This window comes from Urocampus carinirostris, chromosome 6 (genome assembly GCF_059441175.1).
Source record: "Urocampus carinirostris isolate Australia breed hairy pipefish chromosome 6, RoL_Ucar_1.0, whole genome shotgun sequence".
Lineage (NCBI taxonomy): Eukaryota > Metazoa > Chordata > Actinopteri > Syngnathiformes > Syngnathidae > Urocampus > Urocampus carinirostris.
In genome coordinates, this window is record NC_142354.1 from 27,754,660 (window position 1) to 27,777,986 (window position 23,327).

Below are 23,327 nucleotides of genomic sequence, written 5' to 3' on the forward strand. Positions count from 1 at the left end.
TATAATAATAAACCTCATTCATGTCGGAAAACTCAGGATCTCACAACAAAATGTTATTTAACAATATATACGATATAACGAAACACATGTACAATATAACATGTTAAACTACATAAACACGTTTGAAAAAAAATATGGTGTAAGATTATTTTGTATTTTGTAAGGGGTAAAACGACAGTTTGTAAGGGCATGGAGCCCTGGAGGTTGACAGATATGCGGTTCACAGTTCATGGATCCCTTAACTTAATGGGTCGTCGGGGCAGCAATGAGGACGCAACTCTGGACAGCCTTCTCCACTGTTGACAGTCCCTGGCCTGTTCTTGGGTGGCGGCAAAGTTGGCACCAGTACATTCCTCAATGTGGTGGGTACAGTTCTTTTTCTGTTTTCCTCTCCTCCTGCCCCCATGGACTGTGCCCTGGATAATTATCTTGGTCAGTCCTGATGGTATTGTGACGTGACTGTACCCCTGAAGTTTCCGTCTGCCATATGTTGACACAAACTCCCAATCACTCATTTAATCACAAGTAAAAAATCAAAATTATTATGTGAAAAATTATGGCGGCACGGCGGATGAGAGTGGTTAGCGCATGCGCAACACAGTTGTGAGATCGTGGGATTAAATCCAGCTACCAGCCTTTCTGTGTGGAGTTTGCATATTCTCCCTGTGCTTGCGTGGGTTTCCTCCAGGCACTCCGGTTTCCTTCCACATCCAAAGACATGCATTTCATGTTAATTAGCCGGTCCAAATTGTCCCTAGAATGAGCGAGTGAGTTGTCTGTCTCTGTGTGCCCTGCAACTGGCTGGCAACCAGTTCAGGGTGTCCCCTGCCCACTGCCCGAAGATGACTGGGATGGACTCCGCGACCCCACTGAGGATTAGAAGTGCAGATAATGGATGTAAGGATGTAATAAATTACACCTTTGATAAACAGAATTTGGAGTTCTCCAATTTATTGTTGCTGCATGAGCAACGATTACGTTCATGCTCACATGATGCATTTGGCCACTAGATGACGGCGTATCCCAACAAATACAACAAACTGAATACACTTGTCCGTGATCTACCAGTACTACTATGATCCACCAGTAGATCGCAATCCCCCTTATCTGAATAGTGAAGTTCTGATATGAAGGTTTCTTATGCTAACTTAAAATCCATGAATGTGGATTAGAATATAATATAATATAATATAATATAATATAATAGAATAGAATAGAATAGAATAGAATAGAATAGAATAGAATAGAATAGAATAGAATAGAATAGAATAGAATAGTGTAGGTTTTAGATTAGGGGGTGGTCTGAAGGTGGTCTGTAGTGTGTGCAGCTCTTTGAGACATCGTGTGATTAAGGGCTATACCAGGGGTAGGGAACTTATGGCTCGGGAGCCATATATGGCTCTTTTCATGAGTACGTATGGCTCCGAAATAAAATGTAACTTTTGCACATCTCTCTGTGGTGTTCCAAAGTCGAGTGATTTCATCCCGATTTTAGTCCATATAAAGCCGAAGCAACTTAATGCAGAAGTTTGTTAAGAAACCATTTCAACTGATGAATAAAAACGCTGGCAAACGATTTTGATTGGGTGAGCAGTACAGGTGGGCGGATCCCTGCACACAGCGCAAGGCACTTCCTTCTCTCTCTCACTCAGTGCAGTCTACCTCGAAAGTGAATATGACGATATGCTTATCATTTGCAGTAATTTGTGACATTTTTAACACAAGAACTTTGCATGCACATTGTTTTGAAACCATTATTATGGACACATTTCATGGAAAAAAAATTGCCTCAACACTCTTAACTGAAGGTGGAAGACAAATTGTAAATGGCATATTTACAGTGATTTGGGACACAGGATTTGGCATTATTATCATTTCATACATTTGATTAAATTATCAAATGACACCCAGTGAAATAAAACGTGCTGAAGAATTAGCTTTTGTTTAGAGAGCGCGTTTGGCAGTTTTTTCAATTTTGTCTGAAAATATATGATGTGGCTGTCTCAATTTCTTTTTAAAACATTTTTTTGCTTTTATGGCTCTTTGGGTCAAAAAGGTTCCTGACCCCTGCATAAGAGTCTCTAGTTTGAGGAAAAGACGCCTTACAGAGGATCTTAACTAGCAGTACCCATACCTGTCAACTTGTACATTTTTGCCGTACAAAGTATGTTTATTATGCATTTTAAGACGTGTACGACGTACAAGAAAATCTGTACGAAAAATTGCAAATTTGGGTACCATCCGGTAAACACAGACTATCACGAAACGGCAAATCAATCAAGTCAAACGAGTTCACCGTGGTCGCCTCTATCTCTGTATATATTTTTTTTCCGTTGCAAGCGAAGCGAGCGGTTTGATGCTACTGTACGCATGCATCTGCCGCCAGGGTATTTCCCATCATGCATCATTCCGAAAAAAAAAAAAATATGGTGTAAGATTATTTTGTATTTTGTAAGGGAAAATACGACAGTTTGTACGGGCATGGAGCCGTGGAGGTTGACAGGTATGGTACCCGCAAATCACCAGTCTCAACATCTACAGCGAAGTTGAAATTTCGAGAGGCAGAGTGACCAGAAAAAGCCATATCTGAGACGGGCACACTAATGAAAGAGATTAAATGGGCGAAAGAGCAAATTCGTCAACTCATTTGATAAATAAAAGGGTTACTTTTGATCGGACAATAGAAAATTGAATGGTAGTGTATTTACCGTTTACCATAGTGCAGGGGTCGGGAACCTATGGCTCGCGAGCCATATATGGCTCTTTCTATGAGTATCTGTGGCTCAGAGACCAATTTGATTGCATGCAAAATCTCTACATCTTGTTCAAAACCGGGATTGTCTATTCTATTCGGGGTTTTTAAGGGTTATTGATCTATCTTCGTTATTCATTATCCATTATCCGTTATCGGTCAGTTCATTATACGCTACAAAGCCTAGGATCCGGGACACTTACTCTCAGCCAAAAGGCTAAGCTAAGGTCCTAGCCCTAGAGCAGGGGTCGGGAACCTTTTTGACTCAAAGAGCCATAAAAGCAAAAAATATTAATTTCATTTTGGGAAAGAGCCACACCATATATTATGAGACAAATTTACAAAATTGCTAAACCCGCACCCCAGACAAAAGCTTAGTCTTCAGCACATTTATTTTTGATGAATTGATAAAAAATATGAAAAGAGAATAATGCCAGAGCCCCTGTCCCAAAATCAATAAACATACCACTTTAAACTTGTCTCTTTCTTGCAATTACTCAAGATCGGTTAAACTCCTTTTGACCCTTTTTTCATACATATTGGTTTCAAAACCAGATGCAAGCAGTTATTGTGTAAAAACGTCACAACATTCTGCAAATAGGGAGCCTGATGAGCTCACTTTTGGCGCAGATGGCGTAGGGCGAGAGATGGGAGGGAGTGCTTGCGCTTTTTGCATGGCTCCACCCATCCCTCCCACTCACCCAATCAAAAGACTAAGTTCTCTTCCGGTGTTTTGGCGTATTTACAGTGTGTTCTGTGGATTCATCATAAGGTATCTGAACACTGAACACAGATTATATAGTGAACTTTTATATAAAGGATTCTTTAGAGTTGTACAGCCAAAACGAGTTCCCCCCCCCCTTTTTGTGTGACACCTTGACTGTAAATTGTAGTGAAAAACGTGCCCTATATATACTGCGAAGTATCATTGGACTCTTAGCTTTGGATTGGATTTGCGTGTACCTGAATGGGATGAAGAACTCAAACATCAAACAAGATGGAGAAATTTTGCATGCAATCAAATTTGTCTCTGAGCCATAGATTTTTGGTTTGAACAAATTTATTGACACTAAAAACAGAAAACAATCATGACAATCTCAACAGCAATTAAGCACATTCACAATATTATATTCCAATATTACGTTTTTAACAGCAAACACAAAGTGAGGTTTGAACAAACCTTCTCGAAAATCAAACATATTCACAATTTCATTATATAACATCTTTGTTAGTGTCAATAGATCCGTCCAGGCCAAAGTCGATTGTCCTCGGTCTGAACAAATCCACTGACACCAACAGCAGCAAAACACAGCCATCAAGCATATTCACAATTTTTTTATATTTGACAATATGACGTGACGATATGACGTTTTAACATTTTTTCCTGACATTTCCAACATCAATTAAACAATTTCAGAGTTATTTTCTTTTAACAGTAGTTAACCAGCGTGTAAAAGGCAATACTATTGTGCAAGGGCATAGCTCTGCCATCCCACCCTCCCAAGCAGCATTCTTCCAGTCCTCTGTGTGGGTCCTTTCCCTTCTGCGTGGGTCCTCTCCCTTCTGGGTTCCACAACCCAGGCCGTTGCTGCCGGGACTCCCACAGCGTAGCTCCGGCTCCCCCCTCCGGGTGGGTACAGACGAGTCTTCTTTATGGCTGCGTCCTAGGCCCGCCGCTCGCAGATTGTATGGTATCTGCAGCCATTTGGAGCACAGCCACGGGGGGGATCTGCCTGCACCTCCATACCAGCAGGTTTCTGGAGGTCCAGATGGCGTCCTTGATGGCGGCGAGAGTGAGCCAGTCCCTGGCAAAGTCGTTCCGATGCCTCCTCGACCGACTCACCCCGTAAAGCACGTACTGTGCATCAGGGACCTCTCCTGCTGGCAAGTCCGGGAACTTTCCTAGTTGTTCGGCCATTGTCCACAAGACCTTGGCAGCGCTGCACTCACAAAAAAGGTGCCTCACCGACTCCTGGGCGCCACAGCCAGGTCGAGGGCACGTCGAAGTCGCTGACATTCCTCGGTGGTGCATTACAGCTCTGACTGGGAGAACTTCATGAGCCACCATCCATGACAAGTCTCGTAGTCTGTTTGGGAGGGCAGGATGATTGACGTTGCTCCAAACCGTTGTGGATTCGCCAAACGCAAGCCCCCGCACAGGGCTTACTGTAGCTCGCTCTTGCACAATAGCAATAAGGGCCCTGTGGTTTTGTAAAGTGTGACATTCTTGTGTTTCCAAATCAAACTTCTTCAAAAAAGCCCGAATAAAGAGATGTGTTGGTGGCAAGTTAAACGAAACTGGAATCAAACGATTGTCTGGTACAAGCTTTAGCTTCCGCAAATATGAGCCCATCCAAAAACGGGTCATTGCTTGACTTTTCGGGTTGTTGGGTGGGCCCACAGCGTTTTGGAAGTGGAGAGAGACATATTTGCTTCCCAGGAAAAGCTGGAGGTCAGGCACTCCTTTCCGCTCGCGAGCCATAGGTTCTCGACCCCTGCCCTAGAGCCTTGCTGCGATGCGAGGCGGCTCATGCCAAAAGGCCAAGCTAAGGTCCTAGCATTATAGCCTTGTATAAGGCCAAGCTTAGGACTTAGAATCAAAGCGGGTACACGTAAAGCCTAACAAAAGCTGATTGCGAAGAAAACACTTCGCAGTATATATAGGGCACGTTTTTCACTACAATTTACAGTCAAGGTGTCACACAAAAAAAGGGGAAAAAAACTCGTTTTGGCTGTACAACGCTAAAGAATCCTTTGTTTAAAAGTTCACTATATAATCTGTGTTCAGTGTTCAGATACTTTGTGATGAATCCACAGAACTGTAAATACGCCAAAACACCGGAAGAGAACTTAGTCATTTGATTGGGTGAGTGGGAGGGATGGGTGGAGCTATGCAAAAAGTACAAGCATTCCCTCCCATCTCTCGCCAAAGGTAAGCACATAAGGCTCCCTATTCTCAGAATGTTGTGACGTTTTTACAAAATAAATGCTTGCATCTGGTTTTGAAACCAATATGTATGAAAAAAAGGGTCAAAAGGAGTTTAACCGATCTTGAGTAATTGCAAGAAAGAGACAAGTTTAAAGTGGTCTGTTTGTTGAATTTGGGACAGGGGCTCTGGCATTATTCTCTTTTCATAATTTTTATCAAATCATCAAAAATAAATGTGCTGAAGACTAAGCTTTTGTCTGGGGTGCGGGTTTAGCAATTTTGTAAATTTGTCTCATAATATATGGTGTGGCTATTTCCCAAAATAAAATTAATATTTTTTGCTTTTATGGCTCTTTGAGTCAAAAAGGTTCCTGACCCCTGCCATAGTGCATACTGTATGTATTTTTTCTCAATCTTGGGAAAAAACCTAGGGAAGAAGCCATCTCTGAGCCTGTTATTCCAGGCATAATAGAAGCAAGAACAACAATGAGTTGATAATATGTTCATACTATAAAGAAAAAACATGCTAAAGATAACAATAAGAATACAAGTAATAAGAATCGTCATTCTTGTAAATCCGAGGGAATCCCCTCTTCGAGCCTCGACGCCCTTGAACGCATCTCAAAGACGCAGAGGGTTCATTCCGAGCCCCCACCACTACCTCCACCCACCCACATTTTCCAATTTGAAAGCCGCCTCTCTACCGGGAGAGGAAGGCTCTTTTTCGGTCAGATGGCGCGCTGCAGTCCGCCCCCGCCATTCTCCGGCCCACACACCCTCACTGAGAGAAAAAGAAAGAGAGGCAGCAAGCCACTAATACGCTCCTCCGCCGAGGAGGGTTTCTATCTACCACTGAGCGCCAGACCAGCAGCAGTCGGCTCAGAGGATTAACTCCGCCGAGCTCCAAGGTAGGACTGCAAACGTTTTTGTGCATTTTTGTGTATCGAGTCTTAGTTTTTACTTAAAGCAAACAATGATCGAATATGGACTCATTTACAAAATATGTATGCAGGTACAGCCGTCATTTGGAGGACTTCTTTGCACCCAAGTTCTGCTTTCCTGACAGGTAAGACAGCACTTTCTCAAGTAGATGTAAAAACAAGTAGAAAACGAGTCATTCTTGGTTCTTGTGTTCTGAAATCAGTCTGCAAATGGATTTTCTAAAATAATTCAGCTTTTTTGAAAACTAAGGTCACAATATTAGTAGCAAACATAAAAATTCCAGACAATGCAGACTCGATCAGTGTTTCTCAACCGTTTTTAAGCCACAGAACAAATTATTTAATATAAAAATCTTGAAGCACACCATCCATCAAAACAGGTACAAAATAATTCCTGGCGCCAGTTTTATGTTGTTTTTAAACCTTAAAGGGAAATTCGGTATTATTAAACTCATTATAGTGATAAAAACACTTAATTCGCTCAAAAATGTGAATAATAAGCCAAATACATGAACAGTCATACAAACGTGCATTTTTTTTAAAGACTCGTAGGTTGAGAAAGTTGTAATATTTTATATAACATGAGGCTCACCTAGAGGGAGTTAACATGATTGTCCGCCATCTACCTGCTAATGGTACCACCAAAAACCTTGCGAAGGCTAGGCAGAAAAATGGTCTTGTTTGGTCATTTTGTGTCTCTGAAGTCTTTGATTCTTCATTCCCAGTGGTTTAGGCACTTGTTTTGAACCACACAATAGAGCGACATCTAGTGTTCAAATATTACACAGTGTCACTTTCAGTAAATGTAAAAAAATAAGGGGAACATTAGTCATATTTAGTCCTTGTATTCTAATATAAAAAAAGCCTGCAAATTGTTTTCTAAGCTAGTTTGGCTTAAAAAAAAAGTTCATATTAGCAAAGATGTTACACGCAAATTTAAAATGTAAGATAATACAGAATATATCAGTGTTTCTCAACATTTTCCGTAAGGAATATCGTAGATATCAAACACTATAGAAGAGTGTTTCTCAAACATTTTGGTGACACCCGTTAATTTTCTTTTTTAGACAAGAATGCCTGACCACTGCATACCCTTTTTGGTTGGTAAAGATCGTTTAAAGAGTAAAATAAATAAACAAATACATCAACAAAAAATATTAGTAAAAATGTTTTAAAGTCTACTAAAAATAATAACATGTTCTTTTATTTTAGAGCGTTTGAAAACTTTGTATTATGTGATGTCCTTAACTATTTGTTCAAAAATAGAGCTGTGTTTTTAAATGCTATTGTTTTACCACTTAAAAATGACACCAGTTTGTGTCCACTTGAGTGGTCTGTAAAAATAATAATAATAATAATCTTTTTTTTTTAAAAACATACATTTTAGATAAAGTTTTTAGGACAACTAAAATAGATAAGTTTATTTTTCAGAAATATTTCCGAGATAATTACACGATGATTGGATTTATAATAATTTTAATCCATTCATCCATTTTCTCCTGCTTAACCGGGTCGGGTCGTGGGGGGCAGCAGCCTCAGCAGAGAAGCCCAGACCTCCCTGTACACAGACACTACATCCAGCTCACCTGGCGGGTTCCCAAAGCGTTCCTAGGCCAGCCTAGCGACGTAATATCTCCAGCGTGTCCTGGGCCATTCTCGGGGTCTCATGCCTGGAACACCTCTCAGGAGAGGCCTCCAGGAGGCATCCTTATCAGATGTCTGAGCCACCTCAACTGGCTCCTCTTAATGCGGAGGAGCAGTGGCTCTACACTGATTCCCCTCACTTTATCTCTAAGGGAGAGCCCAGCCCCCCTGCAGTGAAAACTCATTTCAGCTGCTTGTATCTGGGATCTTGTAGTCATGACCACTGGTGAGGGTAGGAACGTAGATCAACTGGTAAATAAGAGCTTTGCCTTTCTGCTCAGCTCTTTTTTCACTAAGATGGACCGGTACAGGGTCCGCATAATGGCAGATGCTGCACTGATCATATATATATATATATATATATATATATATATATATATATATATATATATATATATATATATATATATATATATATATATTTAAAAAATACACACATTATCTGCACCGCTTATCCTCAGTAGGGTTGCGGGGGTGCTGGACCTCATCTTAACTGTCTTCAGGCAGTGGGCAGGGGACACCCTGAACTGGTTGGCAGCCAGTCACAGGGCTCACAGAGACTAGACAATTCACTTGCTCATTCACATCTAGGGGCAATTTGGACGGGCCTAATTCACACGCATGAAAAGCCCAGAGGAAACCCACGCAGGCACAGGGAGAACATGCAAACTCGGCACAGGAAGGCTGGTAGCTGGCTTAAACCCATGACCTCAGAACTGCGGTGCGGACTTGCTAACCGCTCAGCTGCGCACACACACACACACATACATATATATATATATATATATATATATATATATATATATATATATATATATATATATATATATATATATATATATATATATATATATATATATATATATATATATATATATATATATATATATATATATATATATATATATATATTCTATTCTATTCTGAATCCAACATTTTCCTTTCTGTAGCGGCTCAATATCCTTTAGCGTTACACGTACCCCAGTTTGAGAACAACTTCTATATATTGTTGGTGCAACATCTGCTTGGTCACAATTAAAAATCTTGTGATTTCACTGCTTAGACTTGGCTTTCCATAAATCAGACGTTTCAATTACTTATAAAGATGTTAACGTTTTTCCTAGGTTGCTCCACGCATCTCATTCATGCTAATATTTTTCCTTCCCGGCAGCGTCCATGTCTCTGCCTCGCACACTTGGGGAGCTGCAGCTCTATCGGGTGCTGCAGAGGGCCAACCTGCTGGCCTACTATGAGACTTTCATCCAGCAGGGCGGAGACGATGTGCAGCAGTTGTGTGAGGCGGCCGAGGACGAGTTTTTGGAGATTATGGCCCTGGTGGGGATGGCCACCAAGCCGCTGCACGTGCGCCGGCTTCAGAAGGCGCTACGGGACTGGGCGGCCAACCCGGCGCTTTTCGGCCTACCCGTCTCTGCGCCACCCTCCTTGGGGGGGATTCCTATCTTCAAAGTGGACTGCACTGGCCCGAGTGGGTCCAGGAAGTCTTTGAGCAACGGGCAGCCGGGTTCGCCGGATGACCGGTCGTGTCTCACACCCATGCACAGCGGGAGTCCCCGCAGTCCCTGTTCTCAGGCGTCCCCACAGCCGCCAGACTCGCACTACCGGGAAAAACTGTCCCCCATGGACCCGCACTGGCTCACCCCAGAACCGGACGTGAACGGAGCTATAGCTTCAGCTCCAGGAATCGAAGATGACCCACCAAGCCCGCCAGTAGGTCATCCGGGTCCATCCACATCGCCGAGCTCATCCTCCGGTCCCGCTCCTCTGTCAGCCTGGCCCGGAGGACAACTGGACGGGGAGACGAGCCGTGCCGTGGCAGATTGCGTGGACAGGCTCCTCAGGACCCTGCCGAGATCAGACCCGACAGAAGTGAAGAGCCTGCTGAGGATCAACAAGAAGATTGCTAAGACTGTGGGCCACATTTTCAACATGGGCTCCAAGGACACCAAAAAAGAGGAGGAGATCCGCAAGTACAGTCTCATCTACGGGCGCTTTGACTCCAAGCGGAGAGAGGGAAAGCTACTCACACAGCATGAGGTAAAAAAAAAAAAATTAAATACAGTGATACCTCTTTAAATGAGCACTTCATACAATTTTGCTAGATGAGTTTTTAATAAAAATCAAACTCGCTATACAAAGGAAAATCCAATTCACAAGCAGTCCCAGAAACTAACTCTAGAGACTGCACGTGACTTCTCACCGCCAGCATCAGCTCTTCCTGTTTGAACATGCAAACTACTACCGGCAAAAGATAAAACATTGTGCTGTAAAAGGTTTTTGAGTGTAAAGTTACTGTACCTTTAATATTAAGTGTGCAGTGGGTGATTTCGTATCATCAGTCTCTCAATCTCATACCTCTCAACTTCTGCCAATTACTCGCCTCATTGATGATTGCAAAGCTTCCTTATTAAGCGATAAGAAATCTTACAAACACACTTTACTCACAGTAAGACAGACGATGTAGAAGAGGGGTTGGGAACCTATGGCTTTTCTTGAGTAAATATGGCTCAGAGATAAAATTATGCCCATGCAAATCTCATCTAGAGATTCCTAATTTTGATGAGCGCAGAGTTTGTCTAGTACGCACAAAGCTGAGGTAGCGCAAAAAAAATGATGCTTCGATCCACTATATGTAGAGCAGACTTCCCACATCAGTTTACAGCCAAAGCGTCACACCAACAGACCCCGTTCTGGCTGTTTTGCACTGATGAATCCTTTATATGGAAGCTAATAAACAATTTAGGTTCACTGTTGAGACACATTATGATGAAAAACTGTAATTCCCAGGAATGCCAACCAAGCACACAGAGTAATTTCATTTGGTGAGCGATAGCTGGTGGTGGTGGGCGGAACTATTCCCGCATGCACTTTCTGCCCAGCACCGTCTGCAGGGTAAATACATCAGTATTCTCGTTTGCTGTGTTTTGTGACATTTTTACAAAATAACTGTGCTTGCACCTTGTTTTGAAACCATTATTTATGAAAAAAGTAAAGCCTCAAAACCTAGCTCAAGACACCCAGGGAGGCCTAAAGAACCACTTCAAGAAAATAGGTTCAGCCCTTTCAAAGCCTATAAGCCACATACGAACACACACACACACACACACACACACACACACACACACGCACGCAAATCAGGATTTTTATTAACAGTCTAGATAGTTCTAGATTACTATTTCAATGTGTTTCTAGCGATCAGACAAATGTGTTTTAAAAGGGCTTAATTGGATGCTTTTGAGTAGACGGGAGCTTACCAATGAGTTTCTATTTGCTTCATATTGGGAAAATTCCCTTGTTACACGAGAAATTAGAGCTACGAGCACGATCCTGGAACAAAGAAGAGGTACCACTGTATACTTCTTCTTTTGCATCACACTCAAAGCTTCTCTTCTTCTTCAGTTAATCATCAACGAGGCTGCAGCTCAGTTCTGCATGCGCGACAACGCCCTTTTACTCAGGAGGGTGGAGCTCTTCTCTTTGGCTCGGCAAGTGGCCAGAAAGTGTGCCTACACCTCCACGCTCAAGCCTGCCAGGTAGCTGCTGGCCCCCAAAAAAGAAAAGCAAAGGGAAACCCGAACATTTTTTTTTTAGCCAAGCCACTCCTTAAAAGACATGCCACAAAACTAAAATGCCAAGAAAATAAACAGAACTTTATTTAAAAACGTACTTAAACGCAGGGTTAGGATTGACATTGTGGTAGTATAATATTATGCTATCCATCTCCGGGTGAAAATTGTCAACTTTGTAAGGGGACAGTGTGTATTATTTGACCACTAGATGTCGCTGTAATGTGTAGAGAAACTGAAAACAAATGCTAAAAAGCACAAAAAAGAATACAAACTACAGAAACTCAACGCACCATTCTACTTCTCATTCTTTTGCCCAGCCTTTTTTAGGTTTGTGGGTACCCATAGCAGCAAGATGGCATATAATTATGTCCCTTTAGGTGAGGATCATGTTATGTAAAATAAAAGCAAATTTCTCAACCTATGAGTATTCAAAAATAATACATTTATTTATGAGAGTTTATGTATTTTTGCCTCTAACAAATTGTTATACTTGTTTTCAATAAAGTTTTTCAACGAATAGGAGGGCCTAAGTAATACACACTGTCCCTTTAAAGAAAGTGAATATACTTTTGTTGACAAACGTTTCCAGTGGCTGAATAGAAAAGTATGTGTACGGAGCACTAAAAATTATATAATAATGCCAACAAAAAGAAATAAACTATTTTTTTTTAATATATAAATGAACACAATTAAACAATTTTAAGACATTAAAACATATTCAAAACGTGCAGGATAAATTCATAAATAAATGTGAAACACAACAAAACTATGGTGTAAATTGTAATTAAAGGTGAAATGAAAAAAAGAATATTACTAAAATTGAATAGAACAACTAACAAATATATAAATGAAATGTCAAATGAAAAAAAGAAGTGTAAATTAAATACATTAAAATAAAAGTGAAGACTTATGTAAAAATGTAAATAGAAAATAAATGCAAATAAAAATACATAAATTTATATATTTATATATATATATATACACACACACAAGAATATAAATAAATAGTTCTTTTTTTCTGCTGATAAAAAAATGAAAATATTTATGATAATTTAATTTTATGCAATAATGCAATCAAAAATTTACTGTGTATGAGAAAATATCCAACAATATAAAAATAAAAAAAGATTAAATCAATAAATAACTACACTCAGAACTAAAGTTATGATAAAACATATGTGAAATGTAGTGTCAAAGAAAACAATATTGTACAGTATTATCCGATATTACATTGTTTGTATTTTTAAACAGCCGCAATGCCAAGATTTGTATTTCACTTGTCCTGCAGGTCAAACGTGGAGGACAGTAGCGTCCCAACCCAGAAAAGAGCAAGGCTGGATGTGAGTTGTGGACCTTATTGGGAATATAACTCCTCGATATTGAGAGGGATTAAACTAGATACGATTTTTTATTTCAGGTGACTTTGCCCGAGAGCACCTCGTCACACCTCGGAGCAGACAGTGCCGAGGCCTCGAACCAGAAAAACGACGACGACAGCTTGTCAGCCGAAAGCCCGGACAGTGTCTCACACGGTAAACATTTAGATTTTAGATTTAATTTATTGGTCCCCATAGGACAGTGTTTCTCAAATATTGGGGCGCAATCCCCAGGAATTGGGACGGGTTTTGCTCCATATTTGTGAGGGGTGCCAGAGATTTCTTCTTCTAGGAGGAGTATGACAGAAGCTAATTGAGAAGCACTACCTTAGGGAAATTCACCTTCACTGACTGGAAAACAGCATACATTACATTACACATAAAAAGACAGCAGAATGACAAACCTGATCGGATGGGTTAGCGGGGCCTATTGTTTTAAATGGTAATGGCAGACAGGATCAGGCTTTTCCTGAGGCGGGCCCTCCGAAATCCCAATGTGCTCTATCTGTGCCCTGAGGGTGGCGGGATTAAGTATTGGGGTAGTGCAGGAGTCGGAATCCTTTTTCACCCAAAGAGCCATAGGAGCAAAAATATTTTGATATTTTTTGATAGAACGAGAGCCACATCATATATTTTAAGACAATATTAAACAAAGTCGTCAAATCCGCTCTTTAGAAAAAAGCTAATTCGTCAATTTTTTTTTTATTGTGACGTTTTATGATTTGATAAAATCTATCAAATAATAAAGATATGGTTTGAACAAATTTATTGACACTAATAACAGCAAACAAACAATGTGAGGTTTGAACAACCCCTCTCGACAATCTTAACAGCAATCAAGCATATTCACAATTTCGTTATGTCTGACAGATGCCAGAGCCTGTGTCCCATATCAACATAAATACACCAAATAAAATATGTCTCCCTCCCACAGTTACTTAAGAGTGTATAAGCTCATTTTGACCGGCGTTTTTGTCGGAAATAATTTCTTCCAATCAAGATGTGAGCAAATTGCTTTTGTAAAAATGTCACAAAATACTGCAAACGAGGATGCCAACGTGCTGTATTTACCTTCAGTGTAGACACTGCTGGGCGAGGAGGAGTTCCTACGCTGTGTGTACAGCTCCGCCCATTCCTACCACTCAATTTGCTCTAAGTGCTTTGCTGGAGTTTTTGGGTGTTTGTATTTTTATTGTGGTGTTTCGTGATCAAGTGATCAGTGAAAAATGATTGTTTAGAGACGTACAGGAAAAAGATGCTCCATTGGTGTGACACCGTGGCTGTAAACTGTACTTGAAACTGTGACCTACATACACTGGACTGAACCTAATGATTATCCAGCTTCGCATGCATTCACTGTGGCCCAGCTTGTAACAATGAACTAAATAAATGCATGAAAATCATTTTTATCTCCGGGTCGGATGTACTCTTGAGAAGAATCATATATGGATGCCAGCCATAGATTCCTACCCCTTGGTGTAGTGGGTAAGTGATATCCTGGATTATTGTGTTTGCCAGTTGGTTGATGGACCTTTTATCTAAGCCTGAGAGGTTGGGTTTGGGTAGGCCGATGAGTATACAGGACTGTCTCAGAAAATTAGAATATTGTGATAAAGTTCTTTATTTTCTGTAATGCAATTAAAAAAACAAAAATGTCATACATTCTGGATTCATTACACATCAACTGAACTATTTCAAGCCTTTTATTATTTTAATATTGCTGAATTTGGCCTACAGCTTAAGAAAACTCAAAAATCCTATCTCAAAATATTAGAATACTTCCTCAGACCAAGTAAAAAAAAAAATTATAACAGCAAAACTAAATCAAACATTTGAAAATGTCCATTGATGCACTCAGTACTTGGTTGGGAATCCTTTTGCACGGATTACTGCATCAATCCGGCGTGGCATGGAGGCAATCAGCCTGTGGCATTGCTGAGGTGTTATTGATGCCCAGGATGCTTCGATAGCGGCCTTCAGCTCATTTGCATTTGTAGGTCTGGTGTCTTTCATCTTCTTCTTAACTATACCCCACAAATTCTCAATGGGGTTCAGGTCACTGGAATTAGCAGGCCAATCAAGGACAGTGATGCCATGGTCAGTGCACCAGTTACTGGTGGTTTTGGCACTGTGGGCAGGTGCCAGATCATGCTGGAAAATGAAATCCTCATCTCCATAGAGCTTTTCAGCAGATGGAAGCATGTAGTGCTCTAAAATCTCTTGGTACACAGTTGCATTTACTCTGGACTTGATGAAACACAGTGGACCAACACCAGCAGCTGACATGGCTCCCCAAACCATTGCTGACTGTGGGAACTTCACACTGGATTTCAAGCAACTTGGATTTTGCTCCTCTCCAGCCTTTCTCCAGACTCTGGCGCCTTGACTTCCAAATGAAATGCAAAACTTGCTTTCGTCTGAAAAGAGGACTTTGGACCACTCTGCAACTGTCCAGTGCTTCTTCTCCATAGCCCAAGTCAGACGCTTCTTCCGTTGTCTTGAGTTCAGAAGTGGCTTGACCATGGGAATACGGCTATTGTAGCCCATTTCCCGGACACGTCTGTGAACTGTGGCTTTTGATACCTGGACTCCAGCTTCAGCCCACTGTCTTTGAAGCTCCCCCAAATTCTGGAAGCGGCTCTTCTTCACAATTTTGTTAAGGCTGCGGTCATCTCTCTTGGTTGTGCAGCGTTTCCGGCCACATTTTTCCCTTCCAACAGACTTTTTGTGGATATGCTTTGAAACTGCACTCTGTGAACAGCCTGCTCTTTGAGAAATTTCTTTTTGTGTCTTACCCTCCTGATGGAGGGCATCAATGATGGTCCTCTGGACAGCAGTCAGATCAGCAGTCTTCCCCATACTTGTGATTTAGTTTACTGAACCAAGCTGAGTGTTTTTAAGGCTCAGGAAACCCTCGCAAAGGTGTTTCGAGTTAATTAGATGATTCAGGTGATTAGTTGAATAGCCTACTTGTATACCTTTTCATGATATTCTAATATTTTGAGATAGGATTTTTGAGTTTTCTTAATCTGTAAGCCAAATTCAGCAATATTAAAATAATAAAAGGCTTGAAATAGTTCAGTTGATGTGTAATGAATCCAGAATGTATGACATTTTTCTTTTTTTAATTGCATTACAGAAAATAAAGAACTTTATCACAATATTCTAATTTTCTGAGACAGTCCTGTAGCTGCTGTGCATGTGATATGTGTGAATTTTGTCTGGTTTGTAACAAGGAGCATAGCGAAAATCTTTTCAAATTGTTGCTGCGTCTACACCAGTATCTAAAATGTGAAACGCCAAATAACATTTTCTTGCTTTGTCCTCTGTCAGACATTACAATCACGCAATGCAACCAGCCGTCTCCTTGCCCCGGCAGCGACGGCTGCAACACGCCCACCTGGAGTCGGCATTTCATGCAGCAAACGCTCATGGACGAAGGGCTACGATTGGCTCGTTTGGTGTCACATGATCGGGCCGCCAAGGTCAAGTTAGGGTCAGACGCAACTCACAACACAGGTAACTTTCCAGATATTAACTTATGGTTGTATGCTTAATTTTGGAAAGCCCTGAGAAAGCAATTCTAATTTATGCTAACAAATTATCTTATTGGTCATTAAAACGAGCTATCTTATCTTATTCTATTCTTTTTTTTGGTAAAGTGTTTGTTTTGTAGAATTATGTACAGTTTTGAGTTCTGAGAAAAGGAGCAGGAGAGATTAGTGGGTTGTATGTGTAATAGAGGTATGATCTTGGGCCCGGGTCTGAACCCGACCCGAACCGGGCCTGAAATTTGGTTCTGTATTAGAATGTCAATCATTAAGTCGGTCCAATGGGGCCTTTTCTCTCACATTTTTTCCTTCGTGGAGGCTCTTCACAGCAAGCACGGCTTCCTCCTTCCACCTCCATCGCGCCGGACGCAATTTCTGTTTCTTTCCAATAGCTTACAAGCTTCATAAACCTTCTTTCTGTTTTTTGGCCAAATCTTTCACTATTTGCAGCTTGTAATCTGAAGAATATGGTTTTCTTCTAAGTGCTATTTTGTTCACTTTCACTTTGCTTCGCTGCACATCGCCGAGATGCGCCAAATCGTTTATTTGAGGGACTAAGCCCCAAGTAAACCCCAAGCTGCGTAGTTGAGCCAGTTCCACGCTTAAGAACGCACGGCCGGGAGAAAGCTTTGCGTTTACTTTGGCGGCTAATTAAAGTTTCAGGTTTATTTTGAGCTCGTTTATCAAATCAAGTGAATCTGGCGCGTTTGGGCGGGTTTGGGTTTTTGTAGGCATGACTCGGGTTGGATCGGGCTGAATTTTTTAAACCCGATCTTTCCTCTAATTTGTATGTACTGAGTAGCCATATATGAATAGTTTTTTTGCACTTGTTCAATTGTGTATTTTTTTTTAGATATTATGTTTCTTATTATTGACCTTAATACACTGTTTTATATTTTTCTAAAGAAAAAATGGTGAGAGGGAGATAGGAGTGGTTAGAGAGCATATAAGCCGGAGCTGTAGCGCCACATATTGTCTACCTGTGCACACCACAGTAAATATGTATATTTTTACTTGCAGTATCTCATCTCATCTCATTAGCCGTACCGCTTATCCTCATTAGGGTCGCGGGGGGGCTGGAGCCCATCCCAGCCATCTCCGGGCAGTGGGCAGGGGACACCCTGAACTGGTTGCCAGCCAATCGCAGGGCACACAGGGACAGACAACTCATTCGCTCATTCACACCTAGGGACAATTTGGACCGGCCAATCCACCTGAAATGCATGTTTTTGGAACGTGGGAGGAAACCGGAGTGCCCGGAGGAAACCCACGCAAGCACGGGGAGAACATACAAACTCCGCACAGGAAGTCTGGAGCTGGATTTGAACCCACGACAGGTTCCCATGACATGAACTGTGCCGCACAAGCGCTAACCACTGGGCCGCCGTGCTGCCCTACTTGCAGTATGTATATGTATGCAAAGATATTCAATTTAAGTGTTGCACTACAGGGAAAATATAATCAGCGTTAAGGTTCTTCTTGGTATCACGCTGTCTTGGGCAGAAGAAGTGATGCGTCCAAGTTAGTTGTGATAGGCAGAGTGAAGAAAAAGAATTTCGGCCAAGACATGAGTGGGCGTGGATGGATGGAGCGAGAAAGGGAGGGAGGCGGCCCAGGAAGCACCACCACAGTCTCAGCGGCAACTGACGTCAAAGCACTCTTGCTGCGTGGGCCGAGGGGCGGGAAGGACGGGCTGCGGGGGCTGAGGGGCGGGAAGGACGGGCTGCGGGGGCGACAGAGTGGGAGGTAATTGAGGGGCGTTGCATTGACTCACCAAGTGACAGCGCACCAAAATAAAAACCTGTGGGCTTGCAAATGGCACAGTCTTTTTTATTCCTCCTCTCCCGGAAACAAAGGACTGAGAAAATAATGAGAATTGAAAAAAAGTTTCCCCCTCTGACGTCTGTCTGCTTCACCTTTCTGTTGCGTAAAACTGTTCGCTCAAGTTATTTAAAAAAAAAAAGACAACATACAGTGATACCTCTTCATATGAGCTTAATTCTTTCCAGGATCGGGCTCATAGCTTGAATTGCTCGTGAGCAAGTTTCCCGATACGAAATAATTAGCCTGTTCCTGACCTCCCAAAATCAACAAAGTTAACCCTTGATAGCTGTTAAACACATCTTCCTTATGACTTAAAACACGTTCAAATAATATTTCAACATGAAATAAAATGAGTAACAAGATGAATGAGATAATATTAACTAAATAAAGGATTAAAAGATTTTGCTTGAAATTGTTGCCATTTTTCTCAACAAGTCTGCTTAAAGATTAGGCCGACACCCTTCTCTGGTTGCTTCACTTTGCCATTGCATTTCTTCATCCCTCGTGATTAACGGCAGCTGGCATTAATTTTTATGGCATTTTTCTATGAAGCATTATTGCCCCCTACGGGTCGAGCCCAAGAGGACTGGTGCATGCTACACCTAAAGGGCTCTATGAAATGTGTATTTGTGCAAGGATTACGTATCAATTTTGGACATTTATATCCGCCCTGAAAAATAATTAAGATAGCGTTTCCCAATGATAAATAGTAATGGGAAGAACTACCTGCAACTGAAAATGTAAGCTACATATTACATCAATTTTAACCCAACACCTATATTGAGAAAGATTAGTCCTAAAAATATTTACTCACGTATTGTGAGTTAAGACCCACAAGTATATTTGCAATTAACTCAAGATCGAAAAAAAATCTGTTGTCTTGATAAATAGCCGCAAGATTAAATTCTTATGTAAATCATAGATATATTTATGGCTCTGCATAATACATGATTGACACTTAATTTAATCTTTTAATGCTACTGGAGAAATTGTACAACTGGCTTTGAAAATCCTTTAAAAGTGCTTGAATTTGTCTTGAAAAACACGTACGATCCCTAAAGTAGGAGATGTTGGCTGATCATACTCCTTAGCAAGGTCACTCACACGAACGCTATTATTTCCTGCTGCCTTTCAATTGACATTCTTTTTTTTTCTCGGAAAACCTCTTATCATTTCCTGTTCCAGAATTCTTCGAAAGGGTCACTAAAAGCCACAAAAATGAGAGGCAATACAATAAAAGCAAACTTATCGACCTCTAGTGTTAGTTTCTGGTATTGCTCGTAGCTTCGATTTACCCTCGTACAAGATTTGTGTTCCAAAAAATACTCATATATCAAAATTCTGGTGTCTAGAGGTGTTCGTATAAAGAGGTACCACTGTATTTTGTCATCATGGCTCATGTTTAGCTGCACGTTTGTGTTTTTCAACTAGCAAGATGTTAATCATGCAATTTATGAGCTGTGATGACTTAACTCCACACGGGGTTGTTTCTTGTTGAATTCCCCAAACAAGACTTTAATACACATCACTCGGCAGCGGTGACTAATGTTTAGCCTTTCATGCCGTCCAGTCATATTAAACAGGGCGCTTTACCAGATCAGAAGAAACCCAAAGGGCGTATTTAAGAGATCTTGCTTTTCTGTCCTTTTTTTAAGACTTCCATTTATGGACTAGTTAAGTCTGTTTGCCTGTGGTGTTTTGGTCCTGAAAATGGAGCAAGGCATTGAAGCAGCAGATGAGATAAATAGTGAGGGACTTCCTCAAGGGCCTCCTCTAATAAAATGAGAGTATTAAAAAAATGCATGGCCAGCAGGATACACTGAATTAGTGTATGACAAAACAGTAAACCTTTAAATGTGTGAATAAGTAAGGAAATCGATTATACACTCACTCCATTTTAGCTGAGTATTCGATCTTACTGGCATCCAGTAATGCTTACAAGACTGCGATATTTTTTGTTTTATGTTTCTAATAATTAGAAAAGGGGAAAATGATAAGGTCATTCTGGTTTTAATATTGGACACCTGCAAAGGAGATATCATGATACCAGTTAGCATTTTGACCCTTATTGTGCGCTAATATTTGTTGTTTTGACGATTGCATCAATGTCACTATCGGCCATCAGTTTGCTGTTCCTTGATACCCCACCCATTAGGGCTGATCTGCTTTTTGTGACCTTGAAGATTTAATAAAAAGAGAGGACTCCGGGGAGGGCCTGAGAACAGTTTGGGGATTCTTTTTTATCTGAAGGCTTCTCTTCCTGCCCTCCTTCAAGATCAAAATCCAGTGATGTATTCTCTCCTTATTCTGAGTCTGCTAAAGTTTAAACGTATCTGTTTGCATTTCTACAATAACTTATGCTACAACTTTGTTGCCATTATGTTATCACGAGGTTGTTATTTTTAGAAGTGGAGTTAAAATAGGCTTAGTCCATCACTAAAACATCTGCATTGTATAAAAGCACTGAAAGATTTGTCATTATGTAAATTAAGGATTGGGAGCCAATGGCTTGCAAGCCAGATATGGCTCTTTTCATGAGTTCATGTGGCTCACGAGCATGATTTGGCTCTTTTTATGAATAAATATGGCTCTGAGATAAAATGCCGCCAGTGGAAAATATATCTATATTTTTCCTAGTTTGTTGATATTCAGACTGATCTTCATACATAAATAGCCAAGTAAATACTAATACTTGATGGTTTTCGGTCCCGCATAAAAAAGGCGGTTTTGACCACAGTTTACAGTCGCGGTTCACACCAACATACCGTTTTGGTTGTACATTGCTCAGGCATTATTTATATAGAAGCTCATTAAATAATATATGTTCATTGTTGAGACACTTCATGATAAAAACTCACCGACAAACTGTAAAAAAAACATCAACGAAGCACACAGAGTAATTTGATTGGGTGAGAGGTAGGAGTGGGCGGATTTGATTGTGTGAGCTGTAGGTGTTGGGCAGATCTCAGCACACATAGCACCGCTCACCTCTCTCTCACACGTGCCCACTGTGCTAAAGGGAAACACATCCGTTCCATTTGCAGTTTTTTGTGACATTTTACAAAAAAAACTCTGCTTGCACCTTGTTTTGAAACCATTATTTAAGGGGAAAAATGAAGTTCAAAATGAGCCTCAACAAACATAACTATGGTAGGTTAGACATGTTTAAAGTGATATATTTGTTGATATGGGATACAGGGTCTGCCATTATTATTAGTATTTCATGAATTTTATCAAATCATCTAAAGTCACACAGTGAAATATAATGCGCTGAAAAACAGGCTTTTGTCTGAAGAGTGGGCAGTTTTGCTGAATTTTGTCTCTCTCCAAAAAAAATCTAAATATTTTGCCATTATGGCATAAGGGTTCCAGACCCCTACTGTGAATAATAATGTACATTTTTCAAAAGAATTGCTCATATATTTAAAGACACTGATATACAATGAGACATAACAAGCCTAAGATAAAAAAAACACCAATGAACATGCACATCACACAGCATCATTGCAAAAAGCCGTGCTAATAATTAGCAATGGACGAATGAAGTTTCATAGGGCAACTCTGATATATTCTTGCTTCATGGCAATGACTCGAATCCAAACAAATCCTACTGTATCCCATCCATCATTTCAAAAGAGAACAATAAAAATGTGTGTTTATTCTCTTTTTCCTGCTTCCTCAGAGCCCGCTGATAAAGTTCAGCAGCGAAGCCCGATCACAGTGTGCCAAAGCATCAGCCCAAACATCGCACAAGATAACGTTGATCACAGAGCAAAGTAAAAAAAAATTGTATATGTATATAGATTTGTGTATATATATATATATATATATATGTGTATATGCATATGTATGTGTATATGTATATACATTTTAAAACTATGAAATGCAAAGGACTCAGGACATCGTGACATGCAAAGTAATAAATGGTGACAACATATGCTTCATTATCAGCATCAAAAACGTTCATTTAATGACATCAGTCTGGAGTGAAATTATATGGACCTGTTGCTAGACATTTTGTTATTAAAATCTTCCCTGAATTTATGTACAGTATTGTTGTTTTTTTCTAGTTAGTTTTTTGAAAAAAATGCCCCAGCACACCAGGGGTCGCTACAACTTTGGAAATAAGCATCTTTCCTCACGGGGCAGAAGTTACATGACAAAAAGGGAAAGTTTTGTTCACATTTTGAGAAAATATATTGTAGGACAGCTTGCCCATCAGTGATATTGTACATGTCATACTTTGCATTATTTGTTCTAAATGGTATAGGCAAATACTGTACGTACATATTACTGTATTAAATATATGCAGCTTGTTAATGTTACAATTATTTTATTTTTGCCTTTGATTCACATATCAAAACAAACACACATGGGCTTATTTTAGTTAAAGTAATTAAGTAACCAGGTAATAGTTTTATTAATTTAAACCTTTGCCCCTTTTGAGGGTTTGATGATACTTATACCATCATTCATTGCCAAATACGGCTATAGTTTAATTTAATTTGATACAGCGGTCCAAAGGTTGTTTCAACCCCACTTCCCCAAAATAAATACATGAATAACGGTAAGCATAATAAAAATAAAATCCTGCTCTATTGGCAGATACATTTTGCCTACTTTAAGCACTATTCTTCTTTTTATTCATGCATTTATTTTTTTTGTGAAATAATAAAATAGATGTATGGATATTTAAAATACATTTTCAATTCAGTAATATTTT

The 23,327-nt window shown here is 40.3% G+C and overlaps 1 protein-coding gene across 2 annotated transcripts; it reads left to right on the plus strand.

Moving 5' to 3' along the window:
• The first annotated feature begins 306 nt into the window (after window positions 1-306).
• Window positions 307-22,723, plus strand: nab2 (NGFI-A binding protein 2 (EGR1 binding protein 2)). Of its 2 annotated transcripts, XM_088338554.1 has the most exons (9): window positions 307-362; window positions 6,374-6,589; window positions 6,694-6,747; window positions 9,438-10,321; window positions 11,684-11,817; window positions 13,142-13,193; window positions 13,271-13,385; window positions 16,563-16,748; window positions 22,287-22,723. In XM_088338554.1, the coding sequence occupies exons 4-9, from the start codon at window positions 9,443-9,445 to the stop codon at window positions 22,382-22,384; spliced, it is 1,464 nt and encodes a 487-aa protein (XP_088194680.1). In that variant the 5' UTR covers window positions 307-362; window positions 6,374-6,589; window positions 6,694-6,747; window positions 9,438-9,442; the 3' UTR covers window positions 22,385-22,723. The 2 variants fall into 2 exon arrangements, with proteins under 2 accessions (XP_088194680.1, XP_088194679.1); XM_088338553.1 differs by lacking the exon at window positions 307-362 and having other exon boundaries at window positions 6,280-6,589.
• Window positions 22,724-23,327: the final 604 nt, after the last annotated feature.

Excerpts from the sequence above, each read along its gene's own strand:
- nab2 (XM_088338554.1), top strand. The coding sequence starts at position 9,443 with ATGTCTCTGCCTCGCACACTTGGGGAGCTGCAGCTCTATCGGGTGCTG. Across the intron at positions 13,194-13,270 it reads AGAAAAGAGCAAGGCTGGAT|GTGACTTTGCCCGAGAGCAC; the intron begins GTGAGTTGTGGA and ends TTTTTATTTCAG. Across the intron at positions 13,386-16,562 it reads CCCGGACAGTGTCTCACACG|ACATTACAATCACGCAATGC; the intron begins GTAAACATTTAG and ends GTCCTCTGTCAG.